Source organism: Mobula hypostoma, chromosome 14 (assembly GCF_963921235.1).
Source record: "Mobula hypostoma chromosome 14, sMobHyp1.1, whole genome shotgun sequence".
Classification (NCBI taxonomy): domain Eukaryota; kingdom Metazoa; phylum Chordata; class Chondrichthyes; order Myliobatiformes; family Myliobatidae; genus Mobula; species Mobula hypostoma.
The window spans coordinates 41,750,483-41,772,798 of NC_086110.1; the positions used below are offsets into that span (position 1 = coordinate 41,750,483).

A 22,316-nucleotide genomic window follows, 5' to 3' on the forward strand; every position below is an offset into this window, starting at 1 on the left:
TATCCATGACTGCTTTTTCTTTGTCTTCTTCGTATGTTTTTTTCGTTCCTGCAACACTTAATAAAATAGCTAACCACCAAGTTTATGCCTCATTCTTGACTTCTGAAGAACCTCTGGATCATTATCATCAGATCCAGCAATATCACTGACTCATGATTCGTCCCCCCCGCCCTCCTCAGTGTTATGTCCCATATCATCATCACTATTTATTAAGGTCTCAAGCTTTAAACTTCTGGTTTACAATCCAAAAAAAAATCCAAGTTAATCATAAAAGGAACATCCCGCATTTTACAGTTGTGATATAAGTGAACTATATTACTGTACCCAAATTTAAGTAACTAAGCATGGCCAAGAGGTTAGGGCGTTGGGCTCACGATCTGAAAGTTGTGGGTTCGAGTTTTGGCCAAGGCAGCGTGTTGTGTCTTTGAGCAAGGCACTTAACTACACTCTGCTCCAGTCCACCCAGTGAAAATGGGTACTGGTAAATGCTGGGGCTTAACCTTACGATAGACTGCCGTCCTATCTGGGGGGGGGAGTCTCGTACTCTCAGTTACTTCACGCCACAGAAACCGGCATAAGCTTCGGCCTGATGGGCCACAAGGCTCAGGACAGACTTTAACTTTAAATTAGCAATCCAAAGATTAACAGAAAGTGTACATTGATGGAAAAGCAACGCACACAAAAAATGCTGGTGAACGCAGCAGGCCAGGCAGCATCTATAGGAAGAGGTACAGTCGATGTTTCGGGCCGGGACCCTTCGTCAGGACTAACTGAAAGAAGAGATAGTAAGAGATTTGAAATTGGGAGGGGGAGGGGGAGATCCAAAATGATAGGAGAAGACAGGAGGGGAGGGGTGGATCTAAGAGCTGGAGAAGGGAGAGGATCATGGGATGGGAAGCCTGGGGAGAAAGAGAAGGGAGGGAAGCCCGGAGGGTGGAGAGCAGACAAGGAGTTATAGTGAGAGGGACAGAGGGAGAAAAAAAGAGAGAGAGAGAGAAAGAAGGCGGGGAATAATTTTTAAAAATTAAAATATATTAAACAAATAAATAAGGGATGGGGTGTGAAGGGGAGGAGGGGCATTAACAGTAGTTAAAGAAGTCAATATTCATGCCATCAGGTTGGAGGCTACCCAGACGGAATATAAGGTGTTGTTCCTCCAACCTGAGTGTACTGGAGCTCATGAAATTGCAGGATTATCGTAAAACCTTATGTGGTTCATTAACAGCCTTTCGGGACAGAGTTACCTCATCCATACCATGACTGGTTTGCACATGTAAACTCTTGTTATGTAATTTTGCTCCCAAACAAGAAAACTATGCTTCACGAACTGCATATGTTGAAATTTAAAAGAATATTGGTTTCTTTAACTCTACCTTAAAAGGTTAATAACCAGCTTAACTAATATGGAATTAGTAAACTGTCCAAAGCAGATGTCTGAAAAATAAGACGTCATTCATAGCTTCAGAATGTGGTTAAATATATATTTGGTTAGTCTGCCTTGTTCGATATTTAAAATTTGTTTCTTTACATTTGCTTAGTTCTAGTTGAATATTGAAATGAATGATAGGTTCAGAAGGGAAAGAAAATTGCCAGAAGTATAGACAAGTACAAAATTACCACTAGATACATGCATGTCAGCACTGAGGTTACAACTATATTATTATTTGTGCTAGGAGATTATCAGATATGCATTTTATTTTAGCTAATTCCTGATAGGAATAGAAAAATAGTAGACAGAGAAGAGGGAAAGGCCAATTTTTATTGTTCAATCTTAATTGCCCTTAAAAAGGGTACGAAGAGCTGTGGTGCTCATAAGTATTATTGAGTTGAGTGTTCCAAGATTTAAGCCTTGCATAGCTGAAGAAAAAACAAATTCAGCACATGTACAACTTAAAAGTGACATTCCCATACATCTGTTGCCCTTGATCTTTTTGGGAAGTATAGTTATGCCTTTGAAAGACATCCAACAAATAGCTACAGTCTCGATGTACCAGTAATTCCCTGCACTGTTATTCTAAAAGTAAATAGTAAATGCTAGCATTCTGTATTCCTTTTTTACCAATCTGTCAACCTGTGCCGAAACCTTCAGGGATTCTTCGACCTGTAAATCAAATATTCTTAGGCTGTGAATCAGAATCAGTTTTATTATTAGTGACATCTGCGGCAGGAGTACAGTACAGGACATAAAAATTACTATAAGTTGCATAATTAGTGCAAAAGGGGAATTATGTAATATTCATATTTTCATGAACCATTCAAAAATCTGATGGCAGCGAGGAACAAGTTGTTTCTAAAACATTGAGTGTGGGTCTTCACACTCCTGCACCTCCTCTCCAACAACAGTAAATGAGAAGGTGAGAAGGTCCTTAATAATGGATGCTACCTTCTTGAGGCAGCACCTTTTGAAGATGCCCTCAGTGATGAATAAGTTTGAAGCCATAATGTAACCGGCTAAGCCTACAACTTTCTGTAGCCTCATTTGATCCTGTGCATTGGAGCCTCCATACTAAGTGGTGGTACAACCAGTCAAAATGCTTTCCATGATACACTGTAGAAATTTGCTAAAGTCTTTGGTGACATGCCAAATCTTGTCAAACTCCTAAAGAAATAGAGCTACTGGCATGCCTTCTTCATGACTGCATCAACGTGTTGTGTCTAAGATATATCCACCAAAATGTTGACACCCAGGGACTTGAAGCTGCTCATCATTTCCACAGCTGCCCCCTCAATATGGATTGGGTGTGCGTCTCCTGACTTCCCCTTTCTCAAGTCCACAGTCAATGTAACACTACTGTCAATTTCCCTCCATTGATGTTGCCTTCAACTTCACAGCATGTCACTCCAGATTTTCAGCATGTGCAGACACAGAATGTTGAAGGAACCCAGCAGGTTAAGCAGCAACTATGGAAGGGAATAAACAGTCAATATTTTTAGCCGAGACCTTTCATCAGGACTGCAAGATCTTTACCTGAAATGTTGATTTGTCTCCATCATTGCTACCTGATCCGCAGTGTTCCCCCAGTATTTTGTATGTTTTGTTGAAGATTTCCAGCATCTAAAGAACCTCCTTCTTTATGGAGCCATTTTTAATACACCAAAACAAAAATTGGCATCTATTTCCCATTGTTTTCAGCACTACCTTTTCAAATAAAAACCTAGCATCATCATGAAGTCAATCCCTTCTCTTATTTTTGGCTTGTTTATACCAACCACATTTTATAATCTAGCTCCACAGTATAACAGAATCAAAGTACTCATTTAACATGCCTGCCACTTCACTACTATTCATTGGAATTTCACCTGCACCCTCCCCCACTATTTTCTATGTATAGTTAGAATAATACGATTTGCCTCTTACTATTTTCATTGGAAATTTTTTTACTTTAAATAACTTGCTCAGCATACAGGAATTTCAATTTTTATATTGGGCTTGAGCATGACTCACTTTCTTTGAACCACTGGCTTTGTGGTTCCGAGATAGCTAATTAGGCCAATCTGGAAAGCACAGAATCTTCAGCAGATGGGGCAGGTAATCACCATCACATTGGTGGATAAGTAGTTTGTAAGGTGGTCTGCTCCTTTCCCTGCTTTACAGAGATCATGTGTATTCCTGGTGCACAGTACTATCCTAAATGATCCTTCTCTGCTTTAAACAGTCATGGACGTTGGATTCCTATGTAATAGTGAGGATGTTGCATATCTTGAAGACTGAGAATATCCTTGAATACTTTCCACTGCCTGCCTGATAATTCATTCCTATGACAGCTAGAGTATTGGTCACATTAGAGAATCAGAATGTGCCTTATTATTATTGATTATTATCATGAAATCTGTTGTATAGTAGCAGCAGTACAGTGCAAGACAAAAATAAACATGAACCATAGAGGGAAAGTGGAATAATGTTCAAGGACCATTCAGAAATCTATGGCAGCGGGGAAGAAGCTGTTCCTGAGGCACTGAGTATTGTCTTCGGGTTTCCTCCACGTTGGTATTAATGAGAAGTTAGCCTGTCCTGGATGGTGAGAGTCCTTAAGGACTTAAGCAGATTAGGAGGTGCAAAAGGACTAGGAAAATTGAATTGACTTTATTTCTTGCATCCTTCAGATACACGAGGAGTAAAAATCTTTACATTATGTCTCCGTGTAAATGTGTAATCGTAGTAATTTATAATAATTTAATCAGTCTGATGGTCTGGTGAAAGAAGCTGTCCCAGAGCATGTTGGTCCTGGCTTTTACACTGCGGTACCATTTCCCGGATGGTAGCAGCTAGAACAGTTTGTGGTTGGGGTGACTCAGGTCCCCAATGATCCTACGGGCCCATCTTACACACCTGTCCTTGTAAACATCCTGAATCATGCGAAGTTCACAACTACAGATGCGTTGGGCTGTCCGTAGCACTCTTGGCAGAGCTCTGCGATTAAGGGAGATACAGTTCCCAAACCAGGCAGTGGCACAGCCAGTCAGGATGCTCTCAATTGTGCCCCTGTAGAAAGTTCTTAGGATTTGGGGGCCCATACCAAACTTATTCAACCATCTGAGGTGAAAGAGGCACTGTTGTGCCTTTTTCACCACACAGCTGATGTGTACATGAGGTCCTCGGTGATATGGATGCTGAGGAACTTAAAGCTGCTTACCCTCTCAACCCCAGATCCATTGATGTCAATAGGATCCATTCCTCCTGTAATCCACAACCAGCTCCTTTGTTTCTGTGACATTGAAGGAGAGGTTGTTTTCTTGACACCACTGTGTCAGAGAGATAACTTCTTCCCTGTAGGCCATCTCATTATTGTTTGAGATAAGGTCAATCAATGTAGTATTGTCAGCAAATTTAATTAGCAGATTAGAGCTGTGGGTGGCGATACAGTCATGGGTATACAGGGAGTAAAGGAGGGGACTCGGTGAACAGCCCTGAGGGGCTCCTGTATTGAGAATCAGAGGGTTGGAGGTGAGGGAGCCCGCTCTTACAACTTGCTGGCAATCTGACAGGAAGTCCAGAATCCAGCTACACAGTGCAGGGTCAAGGCCGAAGTGTCTGAGCTTCTTGTCGAGCCTGGATGGAATTATGATATTAAATGCTGAACTGTAGTCCAAGAACAGCATTCTCACATAAGCGTCCTTCTTCTCCAGATGTGTAAGGATGCTAAAAGGGGCCAAAAGAGTGGCAGATGGAATAGTGCAGGAAAGTGTATGTTCATGCAGTTTGGTAGAAGGAATAAAGGCATAGACTATTTTCTAAACAGAGTGAAAATTCAGAATTCAGAAGTACTTAGGGACTTGGAAGCCCTCATGCAGGATTCCCTAAAGGTTAACTTGCAGGTTGAATTAGTGGCAAGGAAGGGATATGCAATGTTAGCATTCATTTCAAGAAGTCGAGAATATAAAAGCAAGGAGGTAATACTGAAGCTTTATAAGGCATTGGTCAGATTGCACTTGGAATATTGTGAACACTTTTGGGCCCCTTATCCAAGAAAGAATGTACTGGCATTGGAAAGGGTCCAGAGGAGGAATAAACTCTTTTTGGGCTTCCAGCTGGATACAGGTATCGATTTTAACTGACATTTTGATGACAAACTCAGCCATCTTCATTAGGGATGATACCTCGGCATGTCTAGTCCAGTGAGATATATACACACACGCACCCCCCACCCCACCCCCATCGATTGTCCCTCCTGATTGGTTAGTCCTCAAACCGTGGAAATACGGGGAAGACATGCTGTAGTGATGGGTTCCTCCTCGTTGTTAGGTTTCCTGGTTTTTCTATTGGCCCTTTTAAGGGCCTGATTGATTTCCCTCACCCCATATCCATTCTGTAGGAATATTGTGCATAATCCTCTTATTTCCTTGTGAAGACTCTCTAGGTCCAAAATAGCTTTTGCACAGTTAATCAAGTAGAAATTGCACTTGTCTTCCCTATATTTCCATGGTTTCTGGAAGGATCGTCAAGATCATGAAGAAATACCAGATTAATACCATCCACAAGCCCATAAGGAAGCTCCTATCACAACTTGTGGGTCAAAGATTATCTGGGGCTCAGGACAACTGGCATCTACAGGGCTCCGTGAATGAAGAGCAGCCAGATGGAACACACGGTGGAAACCGGCATTAAGCAGCACAGGAGGGTTTCAGTTTGGGTTACCCAGAGAAATTGGAAGTAGCAGAACATAGCATTCACAATGACTATAGGATTGACAAAGATGGCACAAAACTACTGTACCGCACCAATGGCTTTGGGATTATCTGGTGAAGGAGCCATTGAAATAAAACTAGAGAAAAAGAATTTTAACAAAGACAAAGGTCTTGCTCCAAGTAAGAGCTGGAATTTGATTGTAAACAAGTTGGGACAACAAACCTGATTGGATGAGTACTAAACAAACAAGAGGGACAGACAAGTGTGTATAGACACACACATATACATATACCACCAGAGTAAACATGCCTTGGGGTCATCCCTGATGGTTGTCATCAAAACACCACCCTTTTTTGGTCTAGAGGAGGTTCAAAAAAATTATCTCAGGAATGAAAGGTTAACGTATGACAAGAATTTGATGGCTCTGGACTTGCTGGAGTTGAGAAAAATGAGGGGTGATCTCATTGAAATTTAATGAATCATGAAAGGCCTCGACAGAGTGGATGTGGAGAGGATGTTTCTTATAGTGGGGGGGGGGGAGGAGCCCAAGACCAGAGGGCACAGCCTCAGAATAGAAGGATGTCCCTTTAGAACAGAGATGAAGAGCAATTTCTTTAACACAAGGAATTCATTAACACAAGGCTGTGAAGTCCAAGTCATTGAGTATATTTAATGCAGAGGGTTGATCGGTTCTTGATTAGTAAGTGTGTCAAAAATTATGAGAAGGCTGGAGAATGGGGTTAAGAGGGATAATAATCAGCCATGATGGAATGACACAGCAGACCCTAATCTCTACTTTTTGGCACTTCTTCCCTGTTTCTAGTGATCGAAAATTTGCACACTCAATCAGGCTCTTGTCCATTAGGGAAAACAAACCAAGCCTTTACAATCCTTCCTGGTAAGTGCTCAGTTCCTGAGAACATTTTCCTCTCAAGCTCTCTAGTGCAAACATATACTTCCCTTTTGTCAATTGATGATGGATTATAGGAAGGGCAAATTGGGAGAGGTCACACCAGTCCTCATTGAGGGATCAGCGGTGGAAAGAATAAGCAGCTTCAAGTTCCTGGATGTCAAAACTTCAGAGAATTTATCTTGGCCCCAACATACTGATACAGCCACTAAGGCACACTAGTGGTTATACTTCATTAGTAGTTTGAGAAGATTTAGTATGTCACCAAAGACTATAGCAAATTTCTAGAGATGTACTGCAGAAAGCATAATACAGGTTGCATCACTGCCTGGTGTGAAGGGGAAAGTATAGAGGGGCTCTAAGAAATTTTTCACCAAGAGGGTAGGTGGAATGTGGGATACAGTGTCTGCATAGCTGGTGGAAGCAGGCACCTTCACAACATTTAAGTAGTATCTGGATGACCACTTGAATTGCCAAACTGTAGAAGGCTATGTACTAAACTGATGTCCAAGAAACAGAAAATATACATGAAATTTATTAACATATAAGATACAAAGAAAAGTGACATTTTATTCAAAATGGAAGCAAAGGATAAAGGACAATGGGTTAATGGTTGAAAGTCTGTTTGACAGGGGTTCCACAGAATTGTATCTTGCTTTTGTAAACCACACTGGTAATTTAAACATGTACAAATCACAATAATGCAAAAGAAAATTACTACGAAAAACACCCTCAAAAGTGTTGTTCAATAGAGGGACTTGAGGGTGCAGATACAGTTCCCAAAAACATGGAGACACTTTATTTGGTACACTTATACACTCAAGTAAGCCACTTTATTAGGTATGCCTATACATCTGCCGTTAATGTAAATATCTAATCAGCCAATCATGTGACAAGAACTCAATGCATAAAAGCATGTGAATAAGGTTAAGAGGTTCAGTTGTTGTTCAAACCAAATATCAGAATGGGGAAGAAATATGATCTAAGTGACCTTAACCATGATTGTTGGTGTCAGATGGGACAGTGCTAGCATCGCAGAAACTGCTGATTTCCTAGGATTTTCACGTACAACAGTCTCTAGAGTTAACAGAGAATGTTGCAAAAAACGAAAAACATCCAGCGAGCCACAGTTCTGTGGGAGAAAATGCGTCATTAATGAAAGAGGTTACAGGAGAATGGCAAGACTGACTCAAGCTGGTATAAAGATAACAGTAATTCAAAGTACCACGCGTTACAATATGCAAAAGAGCTTCTGTGAATGGACAACGCATCGAACCTTGGGTAGCAGAAGACCATAACATACACTAAGTGGCCACTTTATTAGGAATAGGAGATACCTAATAAAGTGGCCACCAAGTGCAAGTAGACAAGGTGGTGAAGAAGGCACTGGTGTACTTGCATTCATTGGTCAGTGAATTGAGTACAGGTTTCCCCCACTGTCCGAAAGTAGAGCATTCCTACGAAACCTTTCGTAAGCCGAAATGGCGTAAAGCGAAGAAGCAATTACCATTAATTCATATGGGAAAATTTTTTGATCGTTCCCAGACCCAAAAAATAACCTACTAAATCATACCAAATAACACATAAAACCTAACATAACACTAACACATAGTAAAAGCAGGAACCACTTTGCTACTAGAACCAATGGTAACATTGGCAACTTTCAAAATTATTTCTCTCTGCGTGTAAATAGTACGAATGGTGGACACAGGCAAGTTCAATGCACGCACGATGTTTTTGTTTCGTTCGCCACGATCAAAACACTTAATTACGTCCAGTTTTACGCTAAGCGTAACACCCTTACGAGCTCTCTTAGGCTTTTCTGATACCTTAGGACACATCTTGCTAACAGATGCACAAAATAAATTGAGATAAAGCACAGATGCTCACAGGCACAGTTCAAAGCTGTGGCAGCTTTGGATGCTGAGAAGCTGAGTGTAGTTCCCAGGGAAGGCGCTTGGCGGCACCACTCACTGCTTGGGGTGCGCATGCCTCTATAGTGGCTCGCTGCAAAACAAACGCTGAATGCTATGTTCACTTTTCACCTTGTTTTGTAAAAGTGAAAATCCTCTTCAGATTTCTTTCGGTTAGCGAAAGCAGGTACTAATGTAGGTCTTTCGTAAAAGCGAAGTGGCGTAAAGCGAACTTTTGAAAAGCGGGGGATACCGGTACAAGGGTTGGGATGTTATGCTATAGCTGCACAAGATGTTAGTGAGACTGCACTTGGAATTCTATGTGTAGTTCTGGTCACCTGGGTAGATTTTATTCTCTGGAGTGTGGAGGGCTGAGAGGTGACCTTAGAAGTCTATAAAAATCATCAGGGGCATAGATAAGAAGAATGATAACAGTCTTCCCCCCTCCCCCCAGGAGTCAAGGAGTTTAAAACTAAAGGACATAGGTTTGAGATGTGAGGGAGAGATTTAAAATGTATCTGACGGTCAAACTTTCTTACAGCAAACGTAGTGTATATGGAACAAGCATTCAGAAGGATAAAAGCAGATACAGTCCAATTATTGAAAAGATATTTAGACTGGTACATGAATAGGGAAAGATATTAGCCAACACAAGAAAACAGGCTAGCTCAAGTAATAACTTGGTTGGCAAAGATGAGTTGGGTAAAAGTGCACGTTTCCATGCTGTACAATTCTAATTGGGATTTGTGGAACTTTGGTTCCTTGTTTATTTTCTGTTTTCATTTCAATTCTTGTTTTCAAAGCTTTGCATAGCTTTACCTCTTTGTTTCTTTTAAGTGTTCTTCAATTTTGATCTTTTTCCATTTCCAATGTTTGATTACTTCTGCATAGCTAGTTCACTTTCAGGTATCAAAGCATTAAGATCAGGAATTTCTTCCTTGCCCCCCAATGCCTCTTTTGCTTTCTTAATGAAGCTCCTTTAAAATAACAGCTTTGATCAAGTTATCAGACACATGTGTGGCTTGGTGTCAAATTTTATTTGGATAATGCCCCATGAAGCCACTTGGGATATTTTACAGAATTAAAGAGGTCACATAACTGCTTGTTGTTGCAGTCAGGAGTGATTTTTAGAACCATATGACTTGAAACCAGCAAGTGAATAGACCAATAGATTCGTGGTGACTAGGTAACCAGAATTATCAGAATCAGAATCGGGTTTATTATCACCGGCATGTGATGTGAAATTTGTCAACTTAGCAGCAGCAATTCAATGCAATACATAATACATAATCTAGCAGAGAGAAAAAAAAAATAATAATAATAAATAATCAAGTAAATCAATTACATATATTGAAAAGATTTTTTAATGTGCAAAAACAAAAATACAGAATATTTTTTTTTAAATGAGGTAGTGTCCAAAGATTCAATGTCTATTTAGGAATCGGATGGCAGAGGGGAAGAAGCTGTTCTTGAATCGCTGAGTGTGTGCCTTCAGGCTTCTACACCTCCTAGCTGATGGTAACAGTGAAAAAGGGGCATGCCCTGGGTGCTGAATGCTGGAGGTCCTTAATACTGGACGCTGCCTTTCTGAGACACTACCCCCAAAAGGGTACTTTGTAGGCTAGTACCCAAGATGGAGCTGACTAGATTTACAACTTTCTGCAGCTTTTTTTGGTCCTGCGCAGTAGCCCCTCCTTATCAGACAGCGATGCAGCCTGTCTAGAATGCTCTCCACAGTACAACTATAGAAGTTTTTGAGTGTATTTGTTGACATGCCAATTCTCTGCAAACTCCTAAAAAAGTATAACCGCTGTCTTGCCTTCTTTATAACTAAATCGATATGTTGGGACCAGGTTAAATCCTCACAGAACTTGACACCCAGGAACTTGAAGCAGCTCACTCTCTCCACTTCTGATCCCTCTATGAGGATTGGTATGTGTTACCCTTCCTGAAGTCCACAATCAGCTCTTTCGTCTAACTGACGTTGAGTGGCAGGTTGTTGCTGTGGCACCACTCCACTAGTTGGCATACCTCACTCCCTTACACCCTCTCATCACCACCTGAGATTCTACCAACAATGGTTGTATCGTCAGCAAATTTACAGATGGTATGCCTAGCCACACAGTCATGTGTATATAAAAGGAAAGCAGTGGGCTAAGCACACACCCCTGAGGTGTGCCAGTGTTGATCGTCAACAAGGAGGATATGTTATTATCAATCCGCACAGACTCTGGTCTTCCGGTTAGGAAGTCAAGGATCCAGTTGCAGAGGGAGGTACAGAGGCCCAGGTTTTGCAACTTTCCAATTAGTTAAGAATGGATATACATTTCAAATACAAACTAAAGACGATTGAATTTGAAAGGTACAAGGAAGATTATTTTAAAAAATTAATATTTATAGAATTTGATGAAATGGGTATTAAAGTAACCATTGGAAAGTGGACTGAATAAACTTGTAAACAATGGGAAGTAATCAGCATGATTTGAAATAGTAAGCCAAATTTACTTCAACAGCTTTTACTGACAATTGAGATAAGAGAAAGTGCCAAATTCTCAAGCCCAATACACTGCCCAAGAAGGGGAGAGTTATAGTGGGGAAGTTTGATTGACAGGATAATACACAAGAGAAAGAGGAATTAACCGGTAAAAGTTGTTCATGATAAGAACCTAGACAAGTTCAAGTCAAGGTATTTTGACTTCTTTCAATATTTTTCCACAAACATAATACAAAGGCAAGTTCTCATATTTTTGCATACCAAAATGACTGCTTGCCTGCAAAAGAAATTTAATTACTTCCAATTCAGAAATTGTGTTCATAATACATAGGTGAGTTCAAAGGAGATTTTTTTATTATACACACACATACAAATAAATAAATATATATATAAACACCTTATAAGTCATGAACTGCAGCAAGAACCAATAATAAGTTCATCAATTTCAGTACCACAGCAGCTTTGTACTAATTCAAAAAGGGTTAAGAAGAAAAAAAATCAACTAAGCTCCTCCATAAGTGTTTCTTTGTTTAATTTTCAAGTAAACAAAAGATGATGTACTTGGAAGGGAATAGCTTTCTGATCCGTATCATTTTCAGTCTTTGTCAGAAGTACATGGTCATCTTACAAATGAGGTGGTGTTTTGCCAGATAGGCTTTATTTTAATATATTGCATACAAAGTCAGAATATCAAGATTCATATTTGTAGCATAGTATTTCACAAACAAGTCCAATTTTCCAGTGGTTACTCATACTAAGCTTAGAATTTTCATAAAGAAACAAATAAACTGGTTGAAATTAATTACTACAGTTGTACTGGTGAAGGTTAAAGCGAAAATGGGATAAATGTGCTGCAAGATACACTGCATTCACTGAAGGCAAGTAGTTGACTGACAATAAACTGAACTTGAAGATATTTAATGCAAAATAAAACTCTTGCCAGTAATGGAAAAGGAAAGAACATATAAAGTTCATGAGGACAATGGGGGAGAAATGCCATCTCTACCATGAAGTTTTTATGACACCAAACCCATGAAGTGATTTGATTCAAAGTTGCTGGTGAACGCAGCAGGCCAGGCAGCATCTCTAGGAAGAGGTACAGTCAACGTTTCGGGCCAAGACCCTTTGTCAGGACGAAGGGTCTCAGCCCGAAACGTCTACTGTACCTCTTCCTAGAGATGCTGCCTGGCCTGCTACATTCACCAGCAACTTTGATGTGTGTTGCTTGAATTTCCAGCATCTGCAGAATTCCTCGTGTGTAAGTGATTTGATCCTCAGGTTTTATTTTCACTCTGATCCTAATTTACTGGTTCTTTGGATGTGGAAATAAATGAATTGCTCTTGTAGTATTAACTTCACTAAGAACAATGCTAAATTCAACATTTACATCACAATGCACAAAACTGATTAATAAAATGCATTACTTCTTTCATTTCTTAATTTTGTTAACCTGTTCAAATGTTTACATACACAGACACAAGGAAATCTGCAGATGCTAGAAATTCAAGCAACACACACAAAAAATGCTGGTGAACGCAGCAGGCCAGGCAGCATCTATAGGAAGAGGCATAGTTGACGTTTCGAGCCAGGCCCGAAACATTGACTATACCTCTTCCTATAGATGCTGCCTGGCCTGCTGTGTTCACCAGCCCTTTTTTTGCCAATGTTTACATAATTGCAATACATTTGAATGAGATTTCTCTAACTAGATTAATCTGGCATTCCAACTCACAGAGTTAAGATTTAGTACATTGCAACTTACATTTTGAGTGCTTGCCTAAAGATCGTTTCTGGGGGGATTCCTCATAGGAATGTGCTGATGTCCGTAATGCATTCTGCAAACAGTGCACACCACTTTCTGGTCTGTGTACTATCTTTAAAAAGAAAAAAAAAATTATTATTTTTCCATAAACATTCAAGAAATATTTAAACCTCATCCACCATAAAAAAACTTGAAATGCAACTTATTCAGATCACATCTTCAACTCTAAATCATAAAATGGTGCTCAGAATATCCAGTTCACCAAAAAAATACAAACAATTAAGATTTTACGAGAATTCAAGAAATGAGAGCGAGTATTGGCCTTCAGGCCCCACATGCCCCCTCTGCCATTTAATATGATCATGGCTAATCTAGGCTGCCCTCAGCTCCTCTTCCACGCAATTTCTCCATATCCTGATATTACTTGGTCTATCACATATTTATCTACCTCCATTTTGAACATCTCTAAAAACTTAGCATCCACTATCTGCCAGGACAGAGAATTTCAAAGATTCATCTTGGAATTTCTGGAGAAAAGTCCACATAACTCAGTTTCAAAAGACAACTCTCTATCTCCTTGTTCAAGACATCTGAACATCTAGTCTGTAAAATGGAGACAAAAGGAATGTAGATGCTGGGATCTGGAGCAAACATCAACCTGCTGGAGGTACCCAGTGGAGAACAGAGGGCTGCAGATTATGAAATGTGATGAGGTGGAAGGTGACATGTGGAACCAAATAAGGAAGGGATATTGGACCAAAAAGAACAGTGGGAGAGGTGAGCACACAGGGGACTGCGTTGGTAGAGTGCATGGGTTACAGGCAGACAGGACAAGATGGAACTAGGGATGAAGATTTTCTGCAATTTCTAGCAGCCAGTACACTCGCTTCCTTTTTCTTTCTGCTTGATCCACCCAGGTCCCCTTGCACACCCACATCTTTCCAACACAGCCCCAGCTCCATGGTTCCCAGTTTCTTTCCCCTCCTCCACCGGGTTCCATCTGCCTATTACTCATATACACTCCACCTATTTGGTCTTCGTACCCCTCCTCTGCTCACTCCCCCCCACCATTCCTTTTCACTCATTGAATTCCACTCATCACCTTCCTTTCTCATTGCCCTTTGTAGTCTCCACGAATCAATTGCCAGCCTCTGTTGCTATCTCTCCCCTTTCTCCCCTACTTGGGTCCATCTACCTTTAAACCCCTTTTTATTCAGATCCACCTATCACGTCACCCCATTCCTCCACACCATCTCCCCCCAACCCCATCTTTTACACTGATGCAGGGTTTCGACTTGAAACAACAATCAGAATTAAGAAATGACAGAAATAGTAAAATGTTTTTATGACACCAAACCCATGAAGTGATTTCATTCTTAAGTTGTGTTTAACTTGCTGATTCTTTGGTTGACAGGTTTGTTATCTGGATGTGGAAGTAAATGAATTGCTCTTGTATTAGCTTCATCAAGAATGATGGCAAAAATCAACATTTACACCACAGTGCACAAAAACAGATTAATAATTCTATTTCTACTTCCTATATGTAATATTTTACATTTACTTACATTAAATTTATTCTGCCATTTATTTGCCCACATCTGGATTTTGTTCAGATCTAATTGTATTGATTTGGCTGCCTGAATGTTATCAGTCCGTCCCCCTAATTTGGTGTCATCTGCAAACTTTCTAGTTTATTTGTTATGTGCTTATCCAAATCATTAATGTAAATTAAAAACATTTAGCAGCCCCAAAACTGATCTCCACAGAATCCCACTTTTAACATCTTCTAGGTGTGAAAATGATCATCAACATAACTTGCTGTTTTCTGTTTTTCAGCCAATTCTGCACCCATTCGCACACCTTTTTCTGAATCCCTAACTACTGTAAATTTGATTATTAATTCCTTGTGGGGTACCTTGTCAATAGCCTTCCGAAAGTCCAAGAAAAATTATATCAAGTCGTCAAATTTATTTATAAAAGCACATTTAAAAACAACTCATGTTGACCAAAGTGCTGTACAAACCGTAACAGGTAGTTAAAATCACAAATACAAGAAACACACTACTGCATTAACTTGCTTGTCAAACTTAAAGACAGAATCAAATATCACACCAAGGTTTTTGACATGGGGTTTGACAAGGGTGGACAGGTTACCAAGACTGTTGGTAATCACTTTGATAGAGTCAGAGGGGCCAAATAGGACAACTTCAGACTTGCCTTCATTCAGCTGTAGGAAGTTTTGTGCCATCCAACACTATATGTCCTCAAGGCAGTTTATGAGGCTAACAAGATTTGACTGGTCGTTTGGTTTCAAGGGGAGATAAAGCTGTGTGTCGCGAGCATAACAATGGAAGGAAATATCTGTTTTTGAATGATTTGACCGAGGGGAAGCATGTATATAGAGAAAAGAATGGGACCTAGGATGGAACCTTGTGGGACCCCGCAGCAGAAACTAGCTGGAGATGAGGAAAATTTGCCGATGTTGACGGAGAAGCTTCTATTTTTGAGGTAGGATGTGAACCAGTTCAAGGCAGTGCCATCAACACCAATCCCGTACTGCAGACGGTCTATTAAACTAGCATGATCCACAGTATCGAATGCTGTGCTGAGGTCAAGAAGAATTAGGATGGCAGAGTCACCTGAGTTGGTAGAGAAGAGGATATCATTGTACACTTTCAGCAGAGCAGACTCTGTGCTATGATAAGCCTTAAAACCTGACTGAAATCTTTACAAGATGTTGTTTTGGTGTAGGTAAGACAGCAATTGACTAAGAATAACCTTTGAGAACCTTTGACAGGAATGGAAGTTTAGAAATAGGTCTGTAATTACTAGGTAAGGTAGGGTCTAAGTTGGGTTTTTTCAGGAGGGGCTGGACGACGACACGCTTGAAGCAGGTTGGAACGGTACCAGTGGCCAGGGAGCTGTTGATAATAGAAAGGATGCTGGGACCAACTATGTCAAAGACATCCTTCAGGAGGGCAGTGGGAACAATGTCAAAGGGGCAGGTTGCACGTTTCGTAGTGGAAGCAATCCACCATGGGAGGGTAGCATGATGGGTTGGAAACAGACCAGACCAGTGAGACAATTAGGTCACGGGTGGGGGGGAGGGGAGGGGCCGAATGTTCATTCTAATGTCTTCAACTTTGCTAATGAAGAATTTAGCAGGGGACACAACTAAACTAATACCGGGAGTGGGACAAATGACAGAGTTTATGGTACTGAATAAGACCTTGGAATTATGAGAGTTGTTAGAAATTAGGCCAGAAAAGTATTTTGCTCTCATAACCTTAACCGCATCCTGATATTTGTGAAGATTGTATCTGAAAATTTCAAAGGAAATTTGAAGCTTATCACATTTCCATTTTCGTTCAGATATTCTGCACTTCCTCCTCAGGGTTCTGGTGGTGTCATTAAGCCAAGATAGACCTTTAGCCTTAGGTTTTTTGAATTTAAGGGGAGCAACAGTATTCAGAATAGAAGAGCAGGTGGTATTAAATAAAGAAGTAAGTTCCTCAGTGCTGAGATGGGGATGAGAAGCCTCAACAGTGCAGATATAAGGAGAAGCTATGAGAGCCTCAGAAAACTTATTGGCAGTCGAAGAGTTAATGTAATGACCACTCTTGTTATTATACATTTTAGTTGCCTCTTCATAGAACTCCAGCATAGAAATAAAACCAGATTCCCCCTTTCAGAATCAGAATCAGGTTTATTTAGTCCATGAGCCAGGACCCCAAATTTGAGCCACCAGTACCATCTGGGGGGAATAATTCTTACAGTGATTTTTGGCAAGGTATACACCCCTAGTGCTAGAAAATATGTGATAGCATTGCAGCGGTGGTAGCTGAAACCATTCAGTGATATGTGTAAGAAGACAGAAGTGAAATCAAATGGGAGGGCAATCATCTTGAAAGCAGACAGGTCTTTGTTTGGACACCTCATAGTGATGGCACAAGGGCACAGTCTACGTAAGGAGGATATCCTTTCTCATCCCCTTGGACCATTGCCCAGGGTCCTTCTCAGAAGGATTGCTGAGAAAGACAAATAAAGCTACTTTAGCCACAACCTTGCAGAAAAATGTAGCAGTAGAACAGCAACTCCCAGGAAACATTGCTACAGTGATTGATGGAATGAACTTGGTCCAAAGAGTGAAAGGTGATCAAGTTACTTTCAGAGATGTTGCCACAACAATTCTGGGTATGGCTCTGAGGAAAGGCAGTCAGAGTAGCAGAATAGATGTTGTGTTCGACACGTACAAGGAGAACTCTATCAAGAATAGTGAAAGATCTCTACGGGGTGAAGAGACTGGTCATGAGTTGCAAGGTATCACAGGCACACAGATGGTGAGGCAGTGGAGGAGATTCCTGACCAAAGTCAGTCACAAAAATAGTCTCATTAGCTTCATAGTCCACGAATGGAGATAGGCAGAGTACAGAGCAAAGCTACAGGAGAAGATTCTGTATGCAACTGTGAATGACAAATGTTACAGAATCACATCTCAAGACAGTGAGGAGGTGTCAGCTCTTCAGTGTCAACAAGAAGAAGCAGATGGCTGCCTACTTCTCCATGCTGCCCATGCCACAAGAGAGGGATACCAATCTGTAGTGATCTGCTCAGAAGACACAGATGTCTTTATCATGACTTTAGCATTTTGTGACAAGATTGAGGCCCCATTGTTCTAGAAGTATGGCACTAGAACCTGTACAAGGCTTGCAGACATCAGGAAGGTTGCTGCCACTGTTAGCATAGAGGTTTGTAGGGCTCTCATCAGGTTGCACACATATACAGGATGTGACACTAAGCGCTTTCGCAGGAAAAGGGAAAACAAGTGCCCTAAAACTTCTGACCAGCAACAGGGAAACTCAGGACACATTCCTTAGAGTTGGGTCAGGAATGGGACTCTCCCCAGAACTGATGGACAAACTGGAGGCATTTACATGTCTCCTGTGTGCCCCAAAGCATCGACCACCATGGTCAATGAGCTCAGGTATCACCTTTTCTGTGCCAAAAAAGGTGAAATCGAAAGTCATCAACTCCCACCATGCAAGGACTGCTTAACAGAACATGCACAGTGAGCCAACTACCAGGCTGGTATATGGACGAGATGTTTGGAGAAGGACCCACAAGTGCCAAGCCCTGTTGGCAGAGGATGGAAGATGGAGAGAGAAGAGGAAGCTGAACAGTTGGTGGTGCACTGGATGGAAGGCCAGCCAGTACCTGATGCAGTCCTGGATCTACTGGCCTGTAACTGTCCCAAAAAATGTTCACTCCCAAGATGTGTGTGTGTTGCAAATGGCCTCAGGTGTACTGTCATGTACAGACTGGCAGACTGTGAGAACCAGGCATCCACCTCAGAGAGTGTGGAAAGTTCAGATGAAGATGTGGAAGACTTGGAAAATTATTATGATTAATAATAGTATGATTAATGAAAGTATGGAAAACAAAGTATGGAAAGCAGTCTGTGATTAAATATATTCATTTTACAACCAAATGGGGCCTAAGTTACGGCCGTGTTGAACCCCACATTTGAATTATTGTATTGTAATTCTATATGCTATCACAAAAGCTTAAGACTGTTTTGATTTGATACAATATGGAAAATATCATGACATTGATAAAACTCCAGAAATCTCTCCAAATGAGGTTTATCACCTTTTGGGGGGGTGGGGTAACATTTTCTGCTGTACTGATGTTAATATGGAATATATACAAAAAGTGATTACTTATTTGAAGTAATAAAGCTACCACTGGTGCAATGCTATCACATATTTTCTAACTCTAGAGATGTATACCTTGCCAAAAATCACTATGAGCATTATTCTCCTCAGATAGTACCGACCAACTCTACTGGCTCATGGACTAATTATCACCAGCATATGACCTGAAATTTGTTAACTTAGCAGCAGGGCAATGCAATACATAATTAGCAGAGAGAAAAAATAAAATAATAATAATAAATAAACAAGTAAATCAATTACATACATTGAATAGATTTTTTAAAAGTGCAAAAACAGAAATACTGTATATTAAAAAAGTGAGGTAGTGTCCAAAGATTCAATGTCCATTTATATCTGCCACTGTTCATCCACTAACCTACAACTCAGCTTGCTTACCCAGTCCACCTTAGTCAACTTCTCCACACTACTGTTGTAATTTCCCTTATATAAACTAAGGCTCTAAAAAGCCATCTCTTAGGCGTTCAACAAACTCACTCTCTTGAGATCCATTACCAACCTGATTTACCCAAAAGATTTAGTAATTCACAAGAGGGAAACCAGGAAGGTAAAAAGAGTACACAAGATAGTTCTGGCAGATAAAGTAAAAGATAAAGACTGAGCCAGTAGGGTTGGTCGCTACCATCTGAGGGGAATAATGCTCACGGTGATTTTTGGCAAGGTGTACATCTCTAGAGTTAGAAAATATGTGATAGCATTGCACCAGTGGTAGCTTTATTACTTCAAATAAGTAATCACTTTTTGCATATATTCCATATTAACATCAGTACAGCAGAAAATGTTACCCCACCCCCCAAAAGATAGAAGTTTTGTTCCTAGATGTCCACATCTCCAAGAATCCATCCTGGGCCCCAACATATTGTGCAATCAGGAAGAATGTACCCAGTGAATCTACCTCATTAGGAATTTGAGAAGACTTGGTATGCCACAAAAGTCTCTTGCAACTTTCTATAAATGTACACTGGGAAACATTCTGACTGGTTACAGGACAGACTGTTAAGGAAGTACAGTGAGCCTGAAGACCCACACCCAAAGATTCAGAAGATGCTTTTACCCCTCCATCATCAGATTTCTAAATGATCCACAACACCGTGAATAATACACCACTGTTCCTATTTTTGGAATTATTTATTTTGTAATTTATAGTAATTGTATGTCTTTGCACTGTACTGCTGCCATAGAACAAGAAGTTTTATATAAGATAGGATTGTTATCTCTGTTTCTGTTTCTACATGAAGAGCAAAGGGGAAACCAGAGATTGAGTAGATTTCCTTAAGTATCAATTTAGTCGTCATGTGTGGAAATGGGAGAGATCTTCAATGAAGATTTCTCAGCTCTATTTACCAGGGAAAAGGTCATGCAAGCTAAGGAATTAAGGGATATCAGTAATGACATCCTGGAACATATCTACATTAAAACTGCTGACAGTAATAAATCATATTAAGATGAACAAATTTCTGACTAAGTATATCCTAGGACATTGTGGGAAGTCAGGTAAGAAATTGCAGGAGCCCCAGCAGATACCTTGCTTAGCTATGGGTGAGGTACTGTAAGAATGGAGGGTGGCTAATGTACCTTTATTCAACAAGACTTGCAAGGCAAGGCCAAGGAACTACAGTGCAGTAAGCCTAACATCAGTGGTGGAAAGGTTGCTGCAGTGGTTTCTGATGAACTTGATTGAGGACGAGGTAACTAAGAGGAGCGACAAATGCAGGGTAGTCCACATGGACTTTTGCAATGTTTATGACAAGATCCTACAAGGTAAGCCAGTCTGGAAAGTTAAATCATGTGGAATCCAAAGACAGCTTGCTAAATGGATACCAAAATGGCGTGGTGGAAGGAGGCAGTGGTGGTAGTGGAGGGTGTCTTTTTCCATATTGGAGCCCTGTGACAAGTGGTGCACTGCAGGGATTGGTGCTAGGCCCATTATTGTTTGTTATTTATATTAAAGACTTGGATGACAATGTTAAAAATGTGATTTGCAAATTTGTACACTACACTAAAATTGGTGGAGTCGTGGGCAGTATGGTGGGTTATCCAATTGTATAAGGGGTGTAGAGAAACTTGGAAAGTGGCCACAGAATGGCAAATGGAATTTAACTCTTTTAGATAGAGGTGTTACATTTTAGCAAGTTAAACCAGAACAGGACTTGCAATGTAAATAGTAGGGTTCTGGAAAGTACTGTAGAACAGGGGTTCGCAGGAATACAGATATATAGGTCCCTGAAAGTGAAGACTTGGATAGTTACGATGAAGAGAAGTGTGCCAAACACCACCTTCATAGGTTCAGCCATGAATACAAGGGTTGGGATGTCATGTTACAGCAGTGCAAGACGTCATTGAGAATCCACTTGGAAAAATGTGTGCATCTCTAGTTGCCTGGGTATAAGGAAGACATCATTAAGCTGGGAAGGTTGCAGAAAAGATTCAATGATATTAACAGGACTGGAGAGCCACAGCCGAGAGAATATACTGCACAGGAAGGGATTATTTTCCCCTGGAGTGCAGGAAACTGAAGAGCGACTTCATATAAGCTTATAAAATGATGAGAGGCAGATAAGGTGAACAATAACAATCTTTTTACCATGATAGGGGAGTCTAAAACTAAATGCCATCAGTTTAACTTAGAGGGGAAGGACTTAAAAGGGATCTGAGTGGCAAATTTTTCCACAATGGGTGGTGGACAATTGAAATGAGCTATAAGAAGAAATGATAGGAGATGGCTACAATTACAATATTTAAAAGACATTTAGATAGGTACAAATATAGGAAAAGTTTAGAGGTATATGGACCAAATGGGATTAGTTCAAATAGGCAACTTGGTTGCCATGGATGGGTAGGGCCAAAGGGCTGGTTTCCATGCAATATAATTATAGACAATAGGTGCAGGAGTAGGCCATTCGGCCCTTCAAGCCAGCACCACCATTCACTGTGATCATGGCTGATCATCCACAATCTGTACCCTGTTCCTGCCTTCTCCCCATATCCCTTGACTCTATCATTAAGAGCTATATCTAACTCTTTCTTGAAAGTATCCAGAGAATTGGCCTCCACTGCCCTCTGAGGCAGAACATTCCACAGATCCACAACTCTCTAGGTGAAAAAGTTTTTCCTCAACTCCGTTCTAAATGGCCTACCCCTTATTCTCAAATTGTGGCCTCTGGTTCTGGACTCCCCCAACATCGGGAACATGTTTCCTGCCTCTAGCATGTCCAATCCCTTAATAATCTTATATGTTTCAATCAGATCCCCTCTCATTCTTCTAAATTCCAGTGTATACAAGCCCAGTCGCTCCAATCTTTCAACATATGACAGTCCTGCCATCCCGGGAATTAACCTTGTGAACCTCCGCTGCACTCCCTCAATAGTAAGAATGTC

The 22,316-nt window shown here is 40.6% G+C and overlaps 1 protein-coding gene across 1 annotated transcript in view; it reads right to left on the minus strand.

Annotated features, from left to right (window-relative positions):
- Nucleotides 1-22,316, minus strand: part of zcchc14 (zinc finger, CCHC domain containing 14) — a 155,496-nt gene that overhangs the window by 119,621 nt on the left and 13,559 nt on the right. The window contains exon 2 of the mRNA XM_063067000.1: nt 13,207-13,318. Within this exon, the coding sequence (XP_062923070.1) occupies nt 13,207-13,318 (112 nt within the window). The remainder of the gene's footprint in view (nt 1-13,206; nt 13,319-22,316) is intronic.